The sequence below is a fragment of the Netta rufina genome (genome assembly GCF_964035555.1).
Source record: "Netta rufina genome assembly, chromosome: 2".
Classification (NCBI taxonomy): domain Eukaryota; kingdom Metazoa; phylum Chordata; class Aves; order Anseriformes; family Anatidae; genus Netta; species Netta rufina.
In genome coordinates, this window is record NC_140124.1 from 15,662,609 (window position 1) to 15,686,188 (window position 23,580).

Below are 23,580 nucleotides of genomic sequence, written 5' to 3' on the forward strand. Positions count from 1 at the left end.
GTACATTTCTGCCTGTATGCAAACCACCAAATTTTATTCTCTGTACTGCAACATTCATTCAACTGGGAGTATTTTATTACTGTTACGCATGTTGGAATAACTAAATTAAATACTAAATTTCTTTTACTTCCTACATATTGACATATTGAAACACTCTTTCCAGAGTAAAAGACAAAGCTGCTATCACATAGTGTCTGCCATGGCAGTAGTAAGGATGGCTCTTTATTTGGACACTAACTGTGGCTGTATTGTTATTTAGCTTAAATTTGGCATTTCTGTTATTTAACTTAAATCTTACTGTGCTTTGTCAGTGTGTGTTATTGTCTTTGAAGACCTCAAACTCCAGAATTACAGTAGTAAATCAGCAGCAAAACTGTGGAATTCAATGTGCTTACAAAGGTTATTATTTTGTCCTTTTCTAATAAAAAGGACATTTGATTTTCCCGTGTTACATCTTACCCAGTGGGTTCTAGACCTTTATGTGACTCCACAAATACTTCCATATGTTCCTATGTGCAGGTTTTAGTCTTCTAACACTGAATAGAGAGAATGAGAATTTTATTGCCTTTGTAAAAACAAACAAAACTTACGTTGTTTTTCCTTGTTTATATTTTCAGTGTTAAACTCTGCTTGAAATATTGTTATAATTCTTTATAATGCTACCCTGGTGATGGTGGTGATGATTTGAAATGACTGCACTACTGACAAGTATGCTGCAGTGCTGAGATGAAATTAATTGCTAGGTCCTTCTCATGGCTTTCACATTTTCTTAACCTCTTGATCTTTTTGGATGCTGTTGAGTTAGTGGAATTATCAGAACACAGGTCTTCTATTTCCTTGGGCTATTACAGCTCTGCCAAGTCCTACAACTATTTCCTGCTAAATACTTATTTTCTGTGCTGAGGAACAGCAAATCCTTCTATCAGTAATTCTGTGTAGTTATTCTGAAAAGCAAATCCTCACGTCTTTGTCTCCCCTCTCCGAGCCATACCAAACCTTTGGGTGAAAGAGAATTATATTCAGTCAATCACCACTCTCAATCTGAATGGCTTACAGTAGAATAGAAGGGTTTTCCTTGTTCTACACAAGACCTGACAGGTGCTACAGTATTGTCAGTGCAATATAAAGACTGAATGTTTGTATCTTGCATTTATTGCATTATTGTATTGAACCACAATGCCATGGTGGTTCTCAGTGTGCCAGTTGGTTGCAGAATGATAAACTCTTGCCTAAGAAATCAAACATCTGTCTGTTGCCCAAGAGAGGCACTACAGCAGACAGGAAGTTCTGAAGACTAAAAACAAAAGAAAAAGGCTATTTTCATACCCTTGAGTGAAATAGGGAATCTGAACATTTGTACTGTTAATATGTATGAATGGCATGCTCAGGTGTTTGTGTAAATTAGCTTCTACTTATAGTTTGATTTTTCTTTTCTTTAGTATAATGCTTCACCACAGCAGCAAAGAGATATAATAAAGAGTAGGAGTCTGGACAGGAGGCTACAAGAACCAATAGTTTTAACAAAATGGAGGCACAGCACAATTGTGTTGGACACCAACGATAAGGTAGGAGTGAGTTAAACAGCATGCTCCAATGTGAACCATTTCTGATTTCTAAATTATTTAACAAAAAATCAGTGTGCATGAATTTCTGAAATCTCATTTATTTGTATTCTGTTGTATTGCTGTGTATAACATTCAGTGAGTACAAGGACTGGTAGATAACTTCACTATTGTTTCTTTGTAAGTAGTAGCCTTTTTCTCGTTATCCTTGAAATATTTTAGAGTTAGTTCAGGTTTCGATGTGTACAGCCATTTTACTTATAATTGGGAATTTCCTGCAATTCAATTCAGGCTATAGAGCGTAATCAGGGCTTGGGTTCAAGAATTATGAATGTGGGTGAGGTTCCCATGTGAGGTATATTGGTATTTCATCTCTGAATATCTTCATTATAGACGACACCCAGTGTAAGTACACTTTAAGGATTGCAGATGAATAACTGAAGTGAAATATTTGTACAATTGAAATAAAAGTTGCACTTACTGAACTAAAATTCTTCTCTAAAGATAGCAGTAATGCTATTACACAATGAATTTATCCCTTTAATGACCTCTCTGCCGATCTCCATCATGATAGGTTAAGAGGAAAAGTTGCACTTGATTGCAGCAGGGTTGTAATGTTACTAAAGGACAGAGGACAGCACTGAAAATGCTAAAAACGCTTGGTTTTAATCCAGAGCTGAGCTGGGAGTTTAGTCTGAAAAGAGCTGTGAGTCAGGGCTAACAGAAGCTGTTTTCTGTGCATTGTTTATGGCACATTCTTGGAAGTCTGTTTGGGACTAGCCGCTAACAGATGCTGCTTGAGCAAACACGGAGACAGAGGCTGTCCCTTGTTCTTCCTCTGTCTGTCTCTGTTCTGTTTGACTTTTGTCACTGCTGTGTCTGCCTGTGCTGTGACATTGTCAGCACGCTGATGTATATAGGGAAGGATGTGTACAGGAGAGCTGATGTACGTAGTGAAGAACTGAAACTGGTGGCGTAGGGTGATGACTTGCTTTTCCTGGAACTTCTTAGTAGGAGTCAGTCCCAAGTTTCACGGAAACCGAAATATGTTGTAACGCTGACATCGCAGCACAGGCTACTCAGAATAAGATGCCAGCAAACTGGCTAATAGACTTCCTTTTTCAAAAATACAGGTGACAATTAACCAAAATCGATGTGGTTTCGGGATTATGGCAAAAGACCTCTATAAGCTGGCCTGTGTAATTGCAGATGTTAAAGACAGACTTAAATGATAAAACACAGCAGTAGTAATGAAAATGGATCTGCTGCCCAGAATGTTGCATGCTTGACCTGTTGTTTCTGGTATGTTTTAATAGTTTTCCTTGTTGAAATGAAGTGTTTCTTGTGGTAAAAAGAGTTGAGTGGGCTATCAAGAGTTGTAGTTCCTCAGAACAGGATTTATTGGATTTGATCTTAAGCTTTTGAGCTGCCAGTTCAGAACATTTTATGTGTGGTGCTGAGGAGCCGGAGACCATGCTTGACTGGCAACTGCCTGCTCTGCACCTGAACATGTTGGTTCACTGTGAGAGGTTTTGAGGTCCCCTTACTGCTCCTTCATCCTGCCTTGATCTCCTTTGGCATCTTTCTGTGCCAAATGGGCTGTAACACGTGCATGGAAGGCTAAATGGAGTGCTGCAAAATGAAGGCTGAGAGGGCTCTCCTAGTCTCATGTGACATTTACACTTCATAGGTACGAACAATTCTGTTAGTGATAACTTGAAATTTTGGCCTTGCTTTTAAAGGAAGACTTCCTTTTTTTGTGTAAGATTTACTTTTGGAACGACCTTTATGTAGCTCGGCACTGAACGAAGAAGCTCTTGTAAAACATTGAATAAGAGGAGCTGTTTACTTTTCATCAAGACCCAACGTTCAAGTACCAAGACCTTAAACCCAGTGAAGCAAATGTGCAACTGTACAAATGTCTGGTGTAATAACCAAAAGAAACTGTGTATATAAGTCAGACTTGTAAAGTCTAAGCCAGCAGCTTGAAGTTACTTTAACAGCTTCAAAATATGCAGGCAATGTGCATTTGTTAATGGTAAGGAGTCACATAAAGCACAACATGAATGCTTTTGGAAAATTTAAGAACGTGTAGTGGAGCAATAAGCTAGTGTTTTGTGGAAGGACCCGTGGATCTTAAATTTTAGTGCATTGATGGACCCATTTTATTACCACTGGTAGGCACACTCTTATGTGAACTTCTTAGAATTAGCATCCGGTAAAGGAGCAGATTATGCATATGCATGTTAGGCTTCTTCAGAGCTCCTTAGTGTATGAAAGCTATCTCAAATTTGGAATGAAATAGAAGGAGAAAAAACAATTGGTATTTGTCTGGATAGGTGCATCAACTCATCCCCAAATTAGCTTTTAGCTGACTCCTAGGAAAGTTGTTTTTTTAAAGTTTTTCTGATTTTTTTTTTTCCTGGAAAAACAGCAGAATGCAATTCTATGAAAACGTGCTGGTGAAGAGTGGTTAAATGTGTCAGAGGGAAGGTGTGGGTTACCAGGGCTGACTGGGACTGGATGATACCAAACGTACTTGCTGATTGTTCAGTGGCTGTGGCACATACCTGCATATAGCCATCAGGATTTACATAGCTAAAAAGCTTTATTAGCAGGGAAAAACATACCTCTCTGAGAGGGACAAAGTTGATTTCCTTAGCTTGAGCTTTCTTTTTTCCCTATAAACATCTGAAAATATAGAATACTTAGCTTATTCTTAGGGATGCTAGTGCTGTTTGTCAGTGCAATAGTAAAAGAAGTAGTTGGCCACTACCTGGAGGTAGATTTATAAGTGGATTTTAGATTGCAGGTGCGTAGGGTTTTTATGTAATACTGGAAAAACATTTTCTGTAAGTTGAAGCACAGAGGTTGGGAGACCTATCAGAGGAATTAAAAGGGGAGAAGGGGAGAAATGTACAACTAGCATGTGTCGTGGTTCTATTTGAAATCCTTTACCAGGTTCTCACACAGTATATTTGTGCAAAGCAGCAGTACTTCAGTGGAAACACACATGCCTTCTGGCTTTCAGTACTTTTTCTAGTCTTCAGGGATTTAGTAATTTTCTTTTGATCCATCGTTAATGTTCGGTTTAAAACAAAAACCTGAATCTGTAATAATCTCAGTGATAGATTATAAGGAAACAAACTGTCACAACTCACAAATATTAAATAGAGTTGGTATACACTGAATGTATGAACTGTGCATGTATAACTATTTATTGTATAAGTTTCTCTGCATGTATATGTAAATGCACATATATTTATTGTACTAATCTTGCATGTATTGATCACACAGAAACATAATCTGTTCTTTAAAATCTTTGTGTTTTTCAAATGTGCGCTGTAATAAGTTAGTATTATAAACATGCTTAATAATTTGATAGCAATGTCATACAGAAAAATCTGCTCCTTAATAAGGATGGAAGCTTTCCTTTAAGCTCATGAAGTATGTATTATTTTTTTCAAATGGACATGTGCTAAGGCATGGACATGTGCTTAGGCTGGATTGATTGGTCTGTAAATCATTGTCATAACACTATTTGGTAAGCAGGTTTATAATGCAAGTATTTCAGAATATCATGAATACTTAAACGAAATAAAACAAAAACAACCAAACAAAACAACAATGTAACAAAAAAACCCACCTTTTTCTGTAAAGTGTGAGTGGGGAGAGGGGAGAAGGGTGTCTTTAGGGGTGAAAAAAGTTAAATTAAAATTGTAAGAAAGAGAATAACTTATTTGTATTTTTAAATTCTGTAGGAATCATCAACTGCTTCTAAGGCCAGTTTTCCTGAAAATGAGTCCTCTCCTTCTTCACCGAAGCATCAAGCCACAGTCAGTATGGAAATTGTTTAAATAAATAAGTAGATGTTGTCGAAACTTGTCTGTTCATGATTAGATAATTGAGGGTAAACCTGCTTTTTACTGGGGAAAATAGTGGGATAAACCTAACATTTTAAAAGGAATGTGCTTTTTTTTTTTTTAAAAAAAAAAAAAAAAAGAAAGAAAAAGCTGGATAATTTTTATTTAAAAACAGCTTTGTGATGGGAGATGATTCCACAATGAATTTTTAGCTTCAATTTATGCCAAATTACGTAGTTATTCCCCAACAGTCATGTCTTCACACCTAGCAACTTGGAAGGTTACAAGCAGAAACAAACTGTCCTTACCCACAGAGTTTATGGCTGTCAGTAGTCAGTGATACTTTGTAGGATCTGATGTCATTATTTTTCACTTGTATTTTTCATCTACTTGAAAAGATGTAGGAATCACGAGAACCTTGCATAAATAAAATCTTGTCTTCTTAATAGGATATATGCTGGGAGGAAAAGCTAAGCTTGCTAAAGTCTTGGTTTTGAATGCTTAGATATTTTTGCTTAAGTTTAAATTTTAAATTTGCTCATTGATTTTTTTTAAACAGTAGGGAATAATTCAGAAATAGGTGTATATATGTGTGTGTATATATATATTTCTTTTTGCTTTAAAAACTGCATTCCAATAGCATTGGAATATGTGCCTTTATGAGTTTTAGCATTTCTTTAGTGGGAAGCTCAGGGCATTAAAGGCAACTAGTTGTGCTTCATTCAAATGATGCACACAGAGGAATGGTTCTCCGGCTTATTTATGCTGATCCATTCTTACGACTCCTCATACTGTTTTTCACAATGATATTAGCATTGCTTATTAAGCAAGCATAGTTGAGACAGTCTTAACACAAGCAATTCTTGCTGCATGTTTTCTAATTTCTGTAAATATGTTTCAGAAAATACGTTTCAGACCTTGAAATGCTAAAACTGGATTTTGTAGCAGAACTCACTTTGGGCTTTAGATGATAGAAAAAAAATCTGTGTTCTCTTTAACTGTCCTTGGAATATAAATATTACAAAGAAGCTCTTGAATTTTTGTTTTGTTCCATAGACTTTTCTTCTTCTTTTCCCTAATTAAATATTACATTAATTTTCCCTTTAGTACCCCCTAGTGTTGCTGCTAAGTTCTGTGTTATGATACTTTTTCTGAATAGTTCTCCTTTGGAGCATTCCCACTGGTTCCGTATATAACTTGTGAATATCACAGACTATTTGAGCAAGTGGGCATGGGTTGCTTGGTCACTGTGAAAGGTAGTGACAAGCTGTTCCACTTCCTAAAACTTCCTAAAGCCAAAAGTTTGTTAGAAGGGTGCAACACATAGGACTGCTAGTGGTGTTGTGCATGGATCATGAATAAAATGATCCATGAATTTACTCATTTTTTTGGGGAGGGGAGGGAGATGTGACTAATTTCTTCTGTTGAAAATTCTGGCCCAATGAAGACATTAGATTAAGAGTTGCAGCAGCTGATGGATCAAAACAACATATGAATCACTAGATAAGTGGTGTTATCCTTGGAAACATCCCTCTTGTTTTATCCATGCTGCATAAAACATACAGATAAAATTTGTAAGATTCCTGAACTACAAATTAGTCTTTAGTAAGAGTATTGTCAGAGCATTTGAGCAAAAAAATTCTATGCTGTATTCTGCAGTTCTGGTCCACTTAAATTTGAGATTTAGAGGAGAATGCTGGAGAGAATGTACATGTATCTTCTGTTTTCATTGGATCTAAAATTTAGGACATTTTTGTTATGGTAAAGCTAATTTGGATCCTTTCCCTAGTTGACTATTTCAACTAATAGCTTAGTTCTTAAATTAGGAATTATTAAGAGCCGTTACTGAAAAGGAATAAATTAAAATAATATAGGATTCATTTAGTATACTGGTAGGACAAAGCTGGGGTGACAGGAGATGATAGAATTCATTACCTCATTTCAAGAGTCACAAGTAGTACAAATTGACAATTTTCTTTTTATCCTAGAGTATTTTTTCAAACTTGTCTTTATTTTCTTATTCTTCTATAGAAACAAAAAATATTCACTCCTTTGAAACTTGAAAATGCCCTTCTTATTCAGTATTCTTCTTTTTCCACCATTCACTGCTTGATCTCCAAATTTATAGAGACGCATACAAATACAAATGATTTTCATCAACGAGACATAACTAAGCAGCTTAAAATTCTAACGTTTTGCTTGGGGTTAGGAAAAAATAGGGCATCAAATGTTTCACTCATCTGTTTTGGAAATGAATATATTAATATGAATTAATAATGAATATTATCCACAAAGATGATCCTGGAGGTGTTTAGGGCCAGGCTGGATGGGGACCTGGACAACCCGGTCTAGTGGGAGGTGTCCCTGCACATGGAAGGGGGGTGGGAACAAGATGATCTTCAAGGTCCCCTCCAACCCAAGCTGTTGTATGATTCTCTATGAACATTTTTATGCAGTTCAGGTATGGTTTATTTAAAATACACAGCTATGTTAGAATAACTTGGGAGAGTTCTGTCAAAGAACTTGGGTTGGCTGTTTGTCAGCCTCCTTTTTTAGTAAAAGACACAAACACAATTTTGCTATTACGCCAATTATTATATCCTTGTTTAAAATTTCCACTGTATTGTACCACAAAGAATTTAAGTTTAGCTTGTCAAAAGAACCTAGGCCATGAAGAAAGAAGGCTTTTTACCTCCTTCATGTTGATGAGTATTTTCCCAGAGTAATCTTGACTTTGCTGATCTCTGCATATTTAAATATAACTTCAAGAAACTGCTGTATGTAACTGTATAACATGTGCAAAGATGGCTTGTTCTCAGAAATTGATTATTTGAGGGATGTAATTCAGTGATGTGATGGCAATGGAAGCGGATTTTCTTTTTAATTCATTATGCCTTACTGCATCTTACAGGGTCAAGAGAAGTATGGGTTATTGAATGTGACGAAAATTACAGAAAATGGGAAGAAAGTTCGGTAAGTCTTGGAGTTCTAGAAGTACACATACATAAGACTTTGTGTAAGGTATTTGACTTCAATGTTAAGACAGCATTGAGGCTTTTGCAATTACTTGTATTAGGACAGCGTAGAATGTTTTGCAATTTCTTAGTTTTTCTCTGAATTTGCCTTAGAGATTTTCTTGTAGGTTGCGTATTTTCTTGTCCCAAAGCGAAGTCTGTGTTTTTTCCCAGTGACTTAATAGTGGACTTCAGGCATCCAGAGGCTTGTGTGTGCCAGGTCCTCATAGAGGGCAGTGATTTCACGAAGGTGTACTGATGAGAGACAGCTTATTTTTTAAAGGAATTTATTTATTTAAGGCAAAATCTATGTAGCTTATAGTCTGTCTTGTTCCTAGAATAAGAGGGGTGTAAGAGGGGTCTTCAGACTTTCACTTCATTTGGTTTAATATTTACGGAGAGTGTATTTCATGTTCCCCCTAGTTCTTCCTTCACTTCTCTTGTGAAGGATTTCCTACATAATGTCTTATCCAATGTTTGTCTCCCCGTAGGTGATGAATGACCTCTTTTTAACTTCCTTTCTCTGCCTCACAGGCAGGCATCTGCATAAAACGTAATGTAAATCCAAGTAATGCCGTGTAACTTAAAATTCTAGCATTTTGCAAAGAGTCAGTGCTATAAAATGTGTTTTTTTCCTCAGTTTTTATTTAGGTTTACTTTTTTACGTTTAATTTTTATCTCTAGTACTGTGTTACAGAGATCAGTGTTCCCAGATTTTTGATACATGGAACATATTTTTCTTAAGGATTAAATTGTTAGCACGTAGCTGATCTTTAAGAGATGCCCTGACCAAGTCTAGTACAGGTGGGCAGCAGACCTTGCCCCCAGCTTGGTTCCCCAGAGCTGCTCCTAAGAGCCTGGTAGGAAAGGGCAGACAGTGGCTCGTGCAAGCTGCTGCTGGTGCAGTATAATCTTGCCACTTAAGTCACATCTGTTGGGAATCACTGATCTGGATTACTGGGCTGCTGTACAGAAAGATGCAGCATGTCACTGTGAGAGCTGTTGAATAATAATTCATGTTTGGGCAGTAGGAATAGATTGTCAGGGCTCGTCAAACTTTTTTTTAACCTCAGGACAGATATTCAGGCACAAAAATATATCGTCAGACAGCTGGAACAACTGATTTGTTCTTTTTCCACACCTTAAAGATGTGTAGCAAATATTTCATTGCCAGTGTAAATTAGCTTATTGCATACAAATGGGACAGTTGCATCCCAGTTAGATGTGATCAGTCAGTTTCAGAATTATGCGGTACTTTGGCACAATCTCCTTAGTACACAGTGGGTTGAGCATTCCCGATTAGCCCTTTTGAAATTATAATTGTATGGTATTCCTCCTGGTGAACTGCTTCCACTGCTAATTAGCTTTGTTTGATTTAGATTTTGATGGTCAGGCTGGGACTATTAACATATGCTGCCTTCTACAAATACGCTAGCAATTAAGACTTACTGATGGCACTAATGACTGTATATATGGTTAAGTTTTAATAACATGCAGGTCAACTGGGCAACACTGATAGCTTAAATATGTGCTTTCAAAGTCAATTTATCATATGTTTGTTTACAAATATTTACAGAAAGAATTGGATGTCATCATGGGCGGTATTACAAGGTTCATCGCTGCTGTTCACTAAAACCCAAGGAAGTGGAACTGGCTGGGTAAGCTTGGGAACAAGTGCCTGCCTTCATTTAAGTGTTAATCACATAAATCACAAAAAAATAATATATATGCATAATTTAGAAAAAAAAACACACAAGGTGTGAGTATGGGAGGTAGAGTGGGGAGGCTGGAGAAGTTACCAGGAAAATAGTTGTGATGTAGGATGAGAAGAAAAACAAATGTACTTTCTTGTAATTCAGAAACATTTTTACATTTAGTAAGTATGAAACAGATGAAGAGGCATTCAGATGTTCAATAAGTTGATTATTTTTTTTGCTGTGGACCAGATATTTTTGTGTTCCTTACTAATGTGTTTATCTAAATAGTTCTTTTGCTTTACTGTTCCTAGGTAATTTTTGATGTGGTAAATATAATTAAAAAAAAAAAAGTCTGACACTGACACTTAGTTTATTGCATTGGAGTATTTGAATAATATAAATAAAAAGGACTGCTGTAGGTGTTGTTGGTAGGCAGCAGTGCTTTGAACTTACGGGAGAAAGTGTACATTTAGTATTGTTGTCTTACTGTTTAGTGATTCCCTCGTTGAACTCCTTATTTTGTTTTATATCTGTATAGTGGGTGACAGGTATTTGAATCTATTCTGATGCCTGATGAAGACCTAAAGAGAAAACATCACACCAAATGTGACATCTATTCAATTTTTATATCATTTCTGGTCTAATAGCACTATAATTAAATTGGCTATATTTATCCAGCTATGTTCCTACATTAATCAGTATAGAAATGATTCATTAACTATGTCTTAATTACCCACTTTCGGAGGTCTGATACTAAAATTTCATGTGGATCTCCTATAATACCTAAAGATAGGTCAGATAAAGTGTTGGTTATTCCAGGATATTGTCATGCTGATTCCAGCAAAATTGCTGATCTTTCTACTTGGCTCACTTTCTCTTGCTACTCTTCTTTTTGGACAGTCAGTTGATACTCACCATTCTTTTCTAAAACTCTGAGTTCATTTCAGAGGTGTAAACGTCATTTTTCTGCCCTTTTGTTGCTGTTGAAGAGGTGGTTGCAGGAATATGGATGAGGATAGGTGAATAACAACATTGGGAGTAGTAGAGAATGGAAATATGGAAGCTGGGCGAAATGACCAAGCAGATTGAAGAGAAGAGGAGGAAAAGTATAAGAATTAAGGCATAGGATAAGGTGAACTGTGCTGTCTGTAGTAGAAAATGGACCTAAGGAGGTCTGGCTATGCTGTATGTGGGGAGGGGAAAAGAATGTGATGCACATCGGAGACAAAGCACAGAAAAAAATGAATAGAAACATACATATATCTGAAAGTGACTTTCACAACTGTAAACATTGGGACGCTAGGTAAATGTAATAATTTTTCTCTTTTGTGAGTAATATTAATAAGAAAACCTGTGAACTACTTTTTAATACATAACTTCCATAACAAAATATGTTGAAGAAATATTGGAGGACTTTTACAAGGTGAGCCTCAAAGCAGGAAGTACTGGGATCAGAAGGCTTAAAAACTTCCTCCCTTGCCTTCCTTCATGCCCTTCAGTTATTGTCTATTGTTCAGCCCAGTTCAGTTTTATCACCCTACTTCATGAACTGGGAAATTCCTGGACGTTCAGGGGTGAGGTTTAATATTTAGTCTCTGTGCACAAAGAATACTATTATTATAGCAATAATGTTATTTTTATTCTAAAATTTCTTAATACTCTTGATCCAAATTTAGCTGTAGATCAAAAAAAAAAAAATTAACGATATGTTGATTATATCATACTGTTCATGAATGTATGATACAGTTATGAATGGATGTGTGCCTGACTGAACTATCCACAGAAGATAGTTGTGCAGATCTGCTTATTGTTTAAGAAGACTATTTATAGGGTGTAACACACCTAACACTACAGTCATTCAGTGAAGAGGGGGAAAAAAAAATTATCAATTCTTTTGATAATTTAAGTGCAGCAAAAAGTCCCATGGTCACTATCTGGTAAGAATATTTCTGTGGGAAACTGAATGTATGTGGCATGCTGTCAAGTACCTGATGCTGTACACAGCTTTATTCAGTTCATACTGTTCATGTTTATGATTAAGTTGAAAATGTCAAGGGAGAACATCCTTCAAGGACTGTGTGTGCAGACTTACCCTAGGTTTTCTAAATGTGTAAATATTCAGCACATGTTCTTTTTCATCTTTGTATAGGAAATTTTTTGGGGATGTTAAAAATTCTGCCTCACACGTCAGAAACTTGGAACTGTATCAGTATTTCAATAAGGTGGAGCCAAGTCTAAGTCTGACATGTGAGAAGAATTACATTTCTCCTTCATCTTGAGAGAAGAATGTTTGTTTAGCAGTGGTCTAGCGATTGATATAACCATATCATTTTTTGTGCATTGTTTTGTGACTTCATCACTCTTCTTCCTTTTTCTCATCAAGTCACTTTGCCAAGTGAGCTCAATCCCTGAGCTTTTGTTCTCGCTGCTTTCTTCTTGGAAAAATGCTCTCAGTCGTCGACCTGCTGTCACCTATGTAAACTCTGACCGAGTTTCAGCTATCAGTGTATGTGTTCTTGTTGCATGTCTCTTGTCACTGTAAGGCTATTTGCCACTAATCTGGAAAGTAAATTTGAGCTTTTCCAAGTTTTCTCTCTTCATATAACACCTTATGTATCCTATTTGTTATTCTCTCAACTTTTTTTTTTTTTAAGGTACAAATTAACAAAAGTGAATTACAATAATCCTGTAATTGTTTTAATAGAACAAGGTACAGAGATTGTCTGGTTCATCAGTACCAGAATTATATTATAACCCCAAATTTGCCTACTGTTTGAACCATTAGTGTCTTGACTAATAAACAGCATGATATAAAATATCTGTTAAAAACTGACCATTTCTAATTCTTTCTAACACAGCTAATTTAGGATGTTTGTAAGGTGCCTACGGTGCCTTTGATACAGTGATGCACATGGTATTGCTTAATTCTAGCTATAATTGAAATACACAGAAACATAAATTCTATACATAAAAACCAAAAGGAAAAACTTGAGGATGTTCTGGCTATATACCACATACAGAAAGCTGACATAAATTTGTAGGACTTCCTAAGTATAACGTAAGTATTTGTAGTTAGTCATATTATGAAGTGTAGGTGCCAAGCATAGAAGTGGTGCTTATCAGAAACTGGTAAATGCTGGTAGCTAATACAGTAGTTTGTCTAAGGTGGATGAGGAGAAATTAATACTCTTTTTAGAAGAAATAAACATGCTTGATTGGCTGTAGTAGTTTTTAACATCTTAGTTCTGATTATTAATGTAATCAGAATCAAACTAAAGGTTTTATTATAAATTATATCCTGAAAACATTAAAAGTGGTTTCATTTATTTGTCTTCTTGAGGACTAAGGTATTGGGGGTCACTAAAGCTGTTTTGGTTCTTGGCTGTGTTCCATGAAGAGTGGAAAGTGCTAAACGTTTTGAGTGTAGTTACAGTTCCTGAGACTTTCTTTCAATAGCTGAAAAGCTCTGTCTCTTGGTGGGAATGAGTTGTAGTAGCTACTGACAGATTTTAGTGGTGGGGCTTCAGAAAACATGGGAAATAGCAATTACTGAAAGGTTTCACCCATCAAACTTCTGCAACAGCTGCATGTCACCAGTGTCAGGTATGGTGGTGGTAAACTTCCCATGTAAAGGTAAAGAAGTAAGCAATCTTCAAGGTTGATTTGGGCAAACTGTTTATTATGATATACCACTGCTTATAGACAAGTGTGTGATATGGACGTTACTACAGTTCATCAGTGTTGCACAGCTGAGTATATAGGAGCTTAGATTATTATCATAAAAGCTATTGGTAATGTAAATACTACTATTGGAGACAGATTTCCAAAAACTTCCAACATCTTACTATGACAGTAAAGAATATCTTAATATTTCTCATTTTCTTGTCAAAGCTGTACGTTCTCAATGTTTGTTACCAGCTCTAAAGGAGCCCCTAAAGAGCCCCACAGTGCTATTTCTGCAGATGATTGCAGGTGAAGAAGATTGGGGATTTAAAAATTCTACTAAACACTGATGAGGAACAGAATATTGAGAATGGCAGGGGTCATTTGTACATCTTAAAGCCTTCCTACAAGTAATATCTGACTCTGTTTCCAACGAATGCTGGCCTGTATCACCATACAGACTGCATGGTTCCTCCTCTGGAGGCTCCCACGGCTTGGAGATAACCTCTAAAAACACTGAAAAGGCTTTCTAAGCCATAGATGCCAGCACACATCTTCAAGGCAGTCCTTAAGCTACTCAGCATCTACTGTGTCTGAAGCAACAAAAAATCCCCTGTGCTTTCCAGAAAGTAAAAGTTATCTCTGCCATGGAAATAGCATAAGTGCATCCCGTGACTATACTTTTTTTGTTCCTCGAAAAAAACTGTCAGAAGTGAATGTAGGACAACTTCTTTATATAGGATATCTCACAGCACCGTGTTGGAGACCTCTCCCCTCTTTCAGTCTCATCTCTGCTGTCCTTTCCAAACTTCCCAGACAGCTGAAAAAAGAAATCTGGTAAGAAGCAGGGGGCTGCCCAGCAAGAACTAAATGTGACCTGACCAGTGCTGGCTTGACAGCTCACTCTGAGAAAGCAGGCTTTGTCTAGGTGGCAGCAGATGCTAAAGGGACAGGTTTTCTTTTTACTTCTCCCAACAAAACCTGTTTGTTGCAGGAGGATTCGATCGCCTTTAGCTAACCTTTGGATGCTGAGCATCCGAGCAGCCCTGCATTTGCTTCTGGAATCTTTTCACGAGGGAAACGACTGCTGGCTTCTCATTTTCGTGCACCCAGGAGCAGAAAAGAAGCATGGCAGAGAAACTCATAGGAGACATTGAATGCTAAACTTATTTTTTTGTTATTTAAGGAAATTCTAAGTTTGACTTATCAGAGGTGTTTTGCAGAGAGGCTGGAGTGTGTGCTTTGTTGTTTTCACCAGCTTGCATCCTGAAACTGCAGATTTGGCACTGCTCATGTGAAGGAGCTGGGGAAGAATTCTGTTTTTCTACCCCGGCAAATGTGGCTTCTGTTTTTTGTGTTCTGTGCTCCTCTGATATGCTGAAGGGAGTCAGCCTGAAAACAAGGGTAGAGTGCAACAGTGCTTGAGGTAGCACTGGGGTCTGTTACCTGGAGTTCAGCAAACGGGACCGTATTGCAGGGCAGGAGGGAAGCTCGCTCTGGTCAAAACAGTAAGGACTGTTGTTTGTTGACTTCCCCTGTAGCAGGTCATCTCCTGTGCTGCTCAGCATCATGTGGGAGGTGTTTTTAATAAATCCCTTGGTCTTGCACAGGACTTTGGCACTAATCTCCTGCTCTCTCCAGTGGCAAGCTCTATAAATCTTTTTTTTTTTCTTTTCTTTTTTTTTTTTTTTTCTTTTCCAGCATGCAGGAAAGTTGCTGTAGGCTGTCAGGTGGTGGTGTGTGCCTGGTGCACTTCAGTTGCATATGCAGCAGTTGTGTGGGTCTACTAAATAGACAGCTGTTGTACAGCTGCCCATGATTGCCAGAGGTGCATCTGTCCGACATTTGCCTCTAGCTTCTGCGATCTCCATTTCTGAACTGGACTACCAAAAGCTATTAGGCAATAGTCTTAGATGAGATATCTGAGAATCAGGTTAGAAGGTTTTTTCAGACATAAGTTGACATTGGGTAAACTAGAAATATTCCCCACTTCTGATATTTCACATGTTGTTTCTTTCCATTTAATGCTTAATTGCCCTTAGGAATCAAACAGGGAGATTTTCTAGTGGTAAACAGCCTTTCTAAAACACAATTAGCATTAATTAACATCCTTGCTGGGAATTTAATCAGAAGCAGCAGATTAATTCTGTTTTCTGTTTTTTCTCACTTTGGATATGGTTGTTGTGGTACAGACTGCAAGCCTTGTGTTCACAGCAAGGAGGTTGTCCTGAGGCTCAGGTCATCCTGAGCTCTTGCAGAAACATCAAATTTCTTTTTCTTTTTTTTTTTCTTTTCTTTCTGTTTTCTTTCCAGAAGTAGAAAAGAATCTTTATGTTGGATCAGATACTACAGGCTGTCCTCAGATGTACAACATTAAATTTCTGTACTGCAGCCAATTGACAGCTTTTCTTGTTCTTTTTTTTTTTTTTTTGCTTATTTTATTCACAGTTGGAGCTTCTTGTTTGTGTGGTTCCCTAAATTGGTTTCCTTGAGGAATGATACTTCAAAGCTATGTGGTGTATGCTGAAACCCTAATAAAAGTACTTGGCTTAAAAAATTTGCCATACCCAGCATAAATGTACAAGTAGGAAGTAAAAATAGCTCCCTCATGCGTTCCTCAATTATTAACCCACCAGCAGCCCTTCAGAATGCTTTTTAAAATCACTTTGGTTATTTACTGTTTTTTTTTTTTTTAAGTAGCTAGGCAGTGAAATTGATTTGTGTTTACTTAGTGGAGTATGCTCTAGTATTACATTAGAAGCATTAAAGGAAAACATTAAATAGATCTAATATAAAAAAGCATCATTGGAAACATTTAAAAAGAGTATTTGTTCTGAAAATGTAAGAGCTGAAAGTGCTCTTTCAGTGCAAGAGGGATGTATTGTGTGTAGTGATTCCTATCTGGCAAAGCTACTGTTCCTGGTGGGATATGTGTTTTTATATATTGATGTTGTTAACTGACTGAATGATTTGCGTTCAGTTATGTGTTAGCCTTATGTCTTGAAAGCTTGGGACTATTTTAAGATCAAGCTGTAATCAAAATATCTATGGACATCTACTACTTGCGACAGAAAAAAGCCTCTGCTAGAATCTGGCACTTAAAACTATGGAATTTTAAAGTCTTTAGGCTGGGCAGTTTCTAATAGGTGTGTTTAAAGATTTTTTGGGGTATGTTTTTTGTTTTTCCTGATATCGTGTCAGTTGATATGTAGCAAAGTACTGTATTTGGGTTAAATCATCTAGGCTGCAAATAAAGTGTTGGTGTGTTGCATTTAGAGAATTGCAAGGCTATTTGTTAGAAGCTTTTTTCTCTTTTCATCATCATTGTTCCTTTTTCCAGAAGTTTGGTGTCAATCAGTCTAAGCCAGAATTTACAGTGGATCTCAAAGGGGCATTGATTGACTGGGCTTCAAAGGACAAATCCAGCAAAAAGAATGTTATTGAGGTAAATTATTTTATTTAAATGCAAAATTATAGGCACTTCAAGTGACTTCAGAAAGTGTCTCTAAGCGTAAGCTTCAATTAGTTCAGTTTTTTCTATTTCTCCCCTCTCAAATGTACGTGTATGTTTATTCTAGTACCTGCAAGAAATGTCCTTTCTTTCATGTCTGCACAGCCTATATGCATGCATTTAAATTTTAAGCAGATGTATGTACTGCTTTCACTGATTGTTGAGTAGCTATATATTATTTAAAAGTTGTGCCAAAAAGATGTTTAACTTTGTTTAGGTAATTTCAACTGGGAATTCTAGTAAGTTTCTCAATTCTGATGACATCTGTTTTTTTTTTTTTTTTTTTTAAAGCTAAGAACCCGCCAAGGAACTGAGCTCTTAATTCAGTCTGATAATGACAGCTTCATTAATGAATGGTATAAAGTTCTTAACTACACCATCAACAATCAGGTATGTATTGGAATCATGAAGATTCTGTTTTCAAGGTAATACTGTTTAGTAAAATGATTTATGTAATGACTCCAAGTGCTTCATATAGATCTTAGTTTCTTCATTTTCTTGAGCATGGGCTGGTGGTTGAAGATGTGGCAGTTTCTGGTGATGACAAGTGAAATATAACTATTAGTGACAAGGGAAGAAGAATGGTCCACTGGACTAAGGACTGGGAGGTGTGGACTGATCTCCAGCTCAGCAATGAGCTTCCTGCTGTGCCCAGATAATTTTTCTGTCTCAGCAAGCTGAAAGGTTCTGACGGGAAGCAAAAGGGGGAAGGACTGCCAAGGGAATGCTTAGCATAGTGACTTAACTTAGTCAGCATCTGTTACTGCTATTCAATTAATAAGACTACATTAAAGTGTAAATCAAAAGCCCTGGCAAAATACTGTGTTATAACGCCAACTCCTTATCAACAGAAAGGTGATCAAGCATTTGCTCTTGATGCTGCTGAACAAGATTTTACCATCTTTGAATTCAGAAGTTGGAGGAGACATTGGAGAAAATACTACCCTCAAATTGAGTTAATGCACATTCTTAATTTGTGTAGCTACAGGTCTGGCTCCTTCCCAGAAAAGCTGCATTTATGTCCTAGTCTCCAGGCAGCAGATAATTAAAGTTGATGCTTTGCTGTCAGTCAGTGGCCTTCATTTCTCTTAACCCTTGATAGTTTTTTCCACCCAAACACAGCAGGGTAATACAAATGGTTTAGTTTCTTTGTGCTCACAGTTTGGGCCCCTAAACTTCTGGTACAAAAATGTCAAGACTGTTAATAACAGGCAGTCACTCAGCAACACCTTTCTCCTGTCTGTCGCACGTAACACTGCTGACACTTCTCCCTTGCTGAAATGGAAATGGAAAGGCTGGGATATAACTGAGGCAAGAGTGAGGTACTACATATCGTGTTGAGGAAGTAGAACAGAACATAGCTTTGAAATTTAACAGCCCTGAGGAACTTAGAGGCCTCTTGAAGAGAATATTGTTCAAATGTTCTCAATAATGGAGACATCGTTTGGAGGTCCAAATGATGTCAGTGACAGAGATCCTTAGCAGGGACATTAACTGAATTGCTGAATGTAGTGAACTTTGACATACGAGAAAGGCTATCCAAAGCTTTCGAAAAGCAACAAGGAATGAGGCTTGTTTAAAGTCTTCTCAACCCAGCAGGTTAAAGTGCAACTTGTTTTATGTCATGAATAGTCATGTTTTTTGCTCATTCGGTGTTCTATAGTACACAACCTTGCATTATTTTTAAGATGAGAGACACTTCTAAGAAAATAGATTACTGATCTTTTTGTAATTGCATAGAAATGAAGTCTTTCTGCTTTAGTAGAAGAGCAGTTAGTAGAGGTCAATGACGGGATGGATATTTTGCACTGAGACCAAAGGAAACTTCTTTTTCTATTCTTTTTCTATTTATTAATGTCTGATGTCATGACCAGCTTAAGTATGAGGCTGCTGATAGACAGTTGTGTAGACTTTGGTTTCTGCCTACACACTACAACATGATTTACATTTTCACTTAAACGTGTGTTGTGTTTTTTTTATTTTTTCCCCAAGAATATCAAAGGGTGTTGAGGCAGTGGAGCAGGTTGCCCAGAGAAGCTGTGGATGCCCCATCCCTGGAGTTGTTCAAGGCCAGGTTGGATGGGGCCCTGGGCAATCTGATCTAGTGGGTGATACCCCAGCCTATGGCAGAGGGATGGAACTAGATGATCTTTACTGTCCCTTCCAACCCAAACCATTCTACGGTTCTATGAATGTGCTGAGAGAACAATAACACACAGAGCAAGGCTTTTTGGACCCTGGAATAAACTGCTGGAGTGAATTCTGTGTATGTTCTGACAGTGATGAAGTTTTCCAACTGGCTGTTGTTTTCTGTGACAGAAAATTTTAGTTAGAAATTACAGATAGGGTAAATGTTCTAGAAATGGGTTTTAGACCATATAAATCAGGTGCTTCTGTAGTAGACCACGTGAATAAAATAGCTGATGTTTGTCTACTGATTTGAGGAAAAAAATTATTAGTTTATGTAATCGAGTTTTTGTCTTTATTGGGTCTTGTGATCAAATAGTTTTGGCAGAGTTACTCAGTTAAAGTGAGAATGGTATAATACCAGATACCAGCTGAAAGATAATTTTATCATCTAGAGTTCAGGAAAGAACCAACTGAATACCATTAAAGGGGAAACAAAAAGTGTATTTTAGAACTGTCTCCATGATATGTCCTTTAATGCTATGTTCTGTAAATTGGTAAACTGACCTCTATGTCGTCTTAAATCTAATAGGTAGAGTCTGATGAAGCTTTAGAAGATGAGGTACCAGATTCGCCAGGGGTGGAAAAACAAGACAAAGAGAAAGAGAATAAAGACTCTAAGAAACTTCGTTGTGAGTAGAAAATTCTCCAAGAATTCATTTTTAGCAATGGAAAAAAAAGTCTTTACTATTAAGTGTAAATAGAAAAGAAATCAAAAAGATGTTTAAGAATGAAACTACTCCAATTTGTAAACATGCTTTGGTATAATTCCTTCTCCACCTTGGTGACAATTACTAACTTTTTATTCATGTTTTCCTAATCCTACTTAAAACATAGGAGAGAACAGGAGTAGTGAAATGGATTATTTTCAGGGTGTTGTCAAATGTACAGAGGTAATCAGATGTTTTCTCTGACTCTTATGAATAGTTTGGATTAAGAATCGTTTTGTCCTGTTGCCTGTTCAAAACTGATTTGGGTGTTTTTACATTTTTTTTTGTTTGTGGTACAGCATCTGTAAGTATTTTCACATAAACTTCAATTTCACAAGTTGTTAATGATGTTATTTTGGCTTGCTTGCAGAAATTAAGCATTTTTAATCACACCTTCAGAGAAATTTGCTTTTGCCACATAAATTTCTTTCTCTCCAGAGAAATATATTAGGCAGACTTTTTTTTCTGTATTTTACTTCTGGGCTTTATGTAATTTGCAAGAAAGTATTTATTTCATTTAAAATACTTAATGAGTGGCAGGACTGGTTTTGAAACATAGGTATACAATTTAAATTCCATGTTTAGTTTATGTAAATTACCATTTAATTTCACAGATGGCACTTGGTTTTAGAAGTTTTACGTGAAAGGTTATTGAATTGGCAGCTTGAAAAGTGAATGCTATGTACAAGGAGTTCAAAAAATGAAGGAAAATGCAGATGCAATGCAAATTTGAAGAGTTTTTGTATCTTCATGTGTTTTTGAGATGTTTTTTCATATTGATTCCTTGGCAGAGAAGTTCGGTGTTGGTTTTGTGGATATTAATGTGAAGTGCATTTCTGTTTCCAGCAATGAAAATGCCTAGCAATATAGACTCTACAGATCAGAAAAAGACCAAAACGAAGCTAAAGAAGTTTCTTACACGACGACCTACATTACAAGCTGTCCGCGAAAAAGGCTACATTAAGGGTAAATGAACTTTTTTGACAAAGGAAATAATTTGAAAAAATAAATTTCATAGTTCAGGTGTAAAATGGGGTTTAAATTGTCTAGTTTTAGAGTAAAACACATGTATATAGCTGGCTTAACAAAAGTCTTGTATGTATAGTGGAACTGGTGTGTGTTTGTCATTCTTCTGAGCAATGCTGTTAGCTGCTAAACTTGATGAAGGATGTCCTCTTCTACTCTCATTACTGGCAAAACTGAAGTGGAAAATGAGAGACCAGGGACCTACATGGAGCTTGAGTGTTTCTGAGCTAGAGACTCCATTTGGTCTGCAGTTCTGAGCTGGAAATTTTGGATAGCCAGATAATCATTCCTTTGTACAAGGGAAAGGAAAGTTGAGCACATGTGCATATGCTCGTATGTTTCACAGGGGTGTTCTTAGTCTGAATGGAACCAGACAATCTTGCAGCATCTCATAAGAAAGGAGATATTTAGGCAAAAAAAAAAAAAGAGGCTAAAGGAATCTTAAAGGAAATCTTTTCCCTAACCTTTTTCTTTGAATGTATACATTTTTTACAAACAAATGTTTGACAACAGATATTCTTAAATGCAATTTATGAAAGAATTGATAATTTAATATATTATACTTTCATCTGTCACACCTGTATAAACTCTGAAAGAGAACAGTATTTGCACAGATCAAAGTTAATGTGTTTGTGTAACTTTCTTCTTGCTAATTTCTGGTACTTTCTGTAAAACCTCCTTTGCTTGTTTGTATGCTTTAGCAGGACTTGTAGGTGGTGCTCTACTAGGGTCAAAATAGCGTATGGGTAGGCAAATAACCCAAATCCGACTATGATTTGCCTAACTGCATACTTTAACAGGTGTGCTTCTGTTGCATGTGGCATTTGATATATTTGTGTATCTGCAAACCTAACTTAACCGTAAATTATGAAATTTTTGTTTGGGATAAGAAGGCATTATTCCCAGACTTGGTTCTGCTCTGCTTTACAGCTTAGAATTCATGTGAATTCTCCATGATATAACTTCTGACATTAGCAACGGTGAATGCTAAGTCAAGTTCAATGTGTACGTATGCATGCTGATGATTGGATTTTTAATAAAGATATTAAGGAAAGAAGAGTTTGTTTTTATTTAAAAGCATGATGTAAACTTACGAAGTTGGATCTGCACTGTACAGTTTTATGTTTACTGTATGAGTGAAAAATACAAAGGTCTACTTAAAGGCCTAGTGTACTTTTGTGGCTGCTACAGAATAAATTTAGTAAATGACAACTTGGCAAATGTAATGCGAGTTGAAAAATGAAAAATCTTGGAAAATGGGCTTGAAACAGCATGCATTAAGCACAAAAGTAACTGTGCTAAAGCTTTGGTACATGGAAAAACAAAATTACAAAAGCTACTTTTAAGATGAGAGGAATAAATACAATTCTGGTACATGTGGAGATTATTAAAGTCAGAAGCAGTTGTAGCAAATCCTTTTGTTACATACTAGTATTTTCTCCTGCTACCTAATCTGCATTGTTTTACCTGCTACAGCTGCTTGCTATTCTGGCTTTCTACTTCCTGGGCTTTCTCAACCCTTTGCTACTGATTCTGCTTATACAGCTGGCTGCATGAGTAGCAGCAGCAGGAATGAGGTGTTTTGGGTCACTGACCTTATATGCCTACAGCTAATAATATCATTATATGCCAATTTTCATACCGTACGATTGCTTTGGTGAGCTGTTTGGATTTCCCAAAGTGCTCGTCAGATGCAAGTGTTGCTAGTGAACCTGCCTAAATTTCTAAACATAAAAAGTGGGTTAGATGCTATGCATGATGCAAATGCAAGAGCAGTCTCCCTCTTGCATAAGCTCTGAAGCAAGATGTACTAGATATTGCGAGGATGGTCGCTTACATGCCATGTTTAAAGGATAAAATAGAACTTTATTCCCTTTAAGAGCGTGAGCTTTGCCTCTCTATTTCAAGACCTTGTTTCAGTCTCATGCATCTGAACCTGGGAGGTCATCAGTTATTTGGCCGTTGTTAATAAAACCATAGAAGCTGGCCTGGGAAAGATTTCAGTGCTACCATACAATCTGAACAAGAGGAGTTAGCACATTGATGGCATTTACTAAGACATTACAAGAACATGAAAAGTTCAGCTGACTTTCACTGTAACTCCAGTTAGATAGAAAACACTACATCTGGCTTTAGTATAATTTTGAGGACAAGATTCGAAATGATGCCCAAAAGTATGGACTTTGCCAATAAATACCTTTACTGAAATTCCAACCTTGTGGCCAGGTTGCATATACACAGTCACACTTCAGAGCTCTGCAGTATAAAGGTTCATCATTTACAAATCCATGTCAGAACTTAGTCTTTAACTCCTACATTAAAGCCTTTCTCTGTCAATGAATGTGTA

At 36.8% G+C, this 23,580-nt stretch overlaps 1 protein-coding gene across 2 annotated transcripts in view; it reads left to right on the forward strand.

Annotated features, from left to right (window-relative positions):
• ARHGAP12 (Rho GTPase activating protein 12) overlaps positions 1-23,580 on the forward strand; it is a 71,009-nt gene that overhangs the window by 41,631 nt on the left and 5,798 nt on the right. The window contains exons 5-12 of one of the 2 annotated variants that reach the window (XM_084282905.1): positions 1,440-1,565; positions 5,324-5,398; positions 8,337-8,398; positions 10,016-10,097; positions 17,140-17,244; positions 17,602-17,700; positions 20,030-20,129; positions 21,054-21,173. In XM_084282905.1, the coding sequence (XP_084139031.1) occupies positions 1,440-1,565; positions 5,324-5,398; positions 8,337-8,398; positions 10,016-10,097; positions 17,140-17,244; positions 17,602-17,700; positions 20,030-20,129; positions 21,054-21,173 (769 nt within the window). The remainder of the gene's footprint in view (positions 1-1,439; positions 1,566-5,323; positions 5,399-8,336; positions 8,399-10,015; positions 10,098-17,139; positions 17,245-17,601; positions 17,701-20,029; positions 20,130-21,053; positions 21,174-23,580) is intronic. The other variant, XM_084282904.1, reaches the window with a different exon arrangement.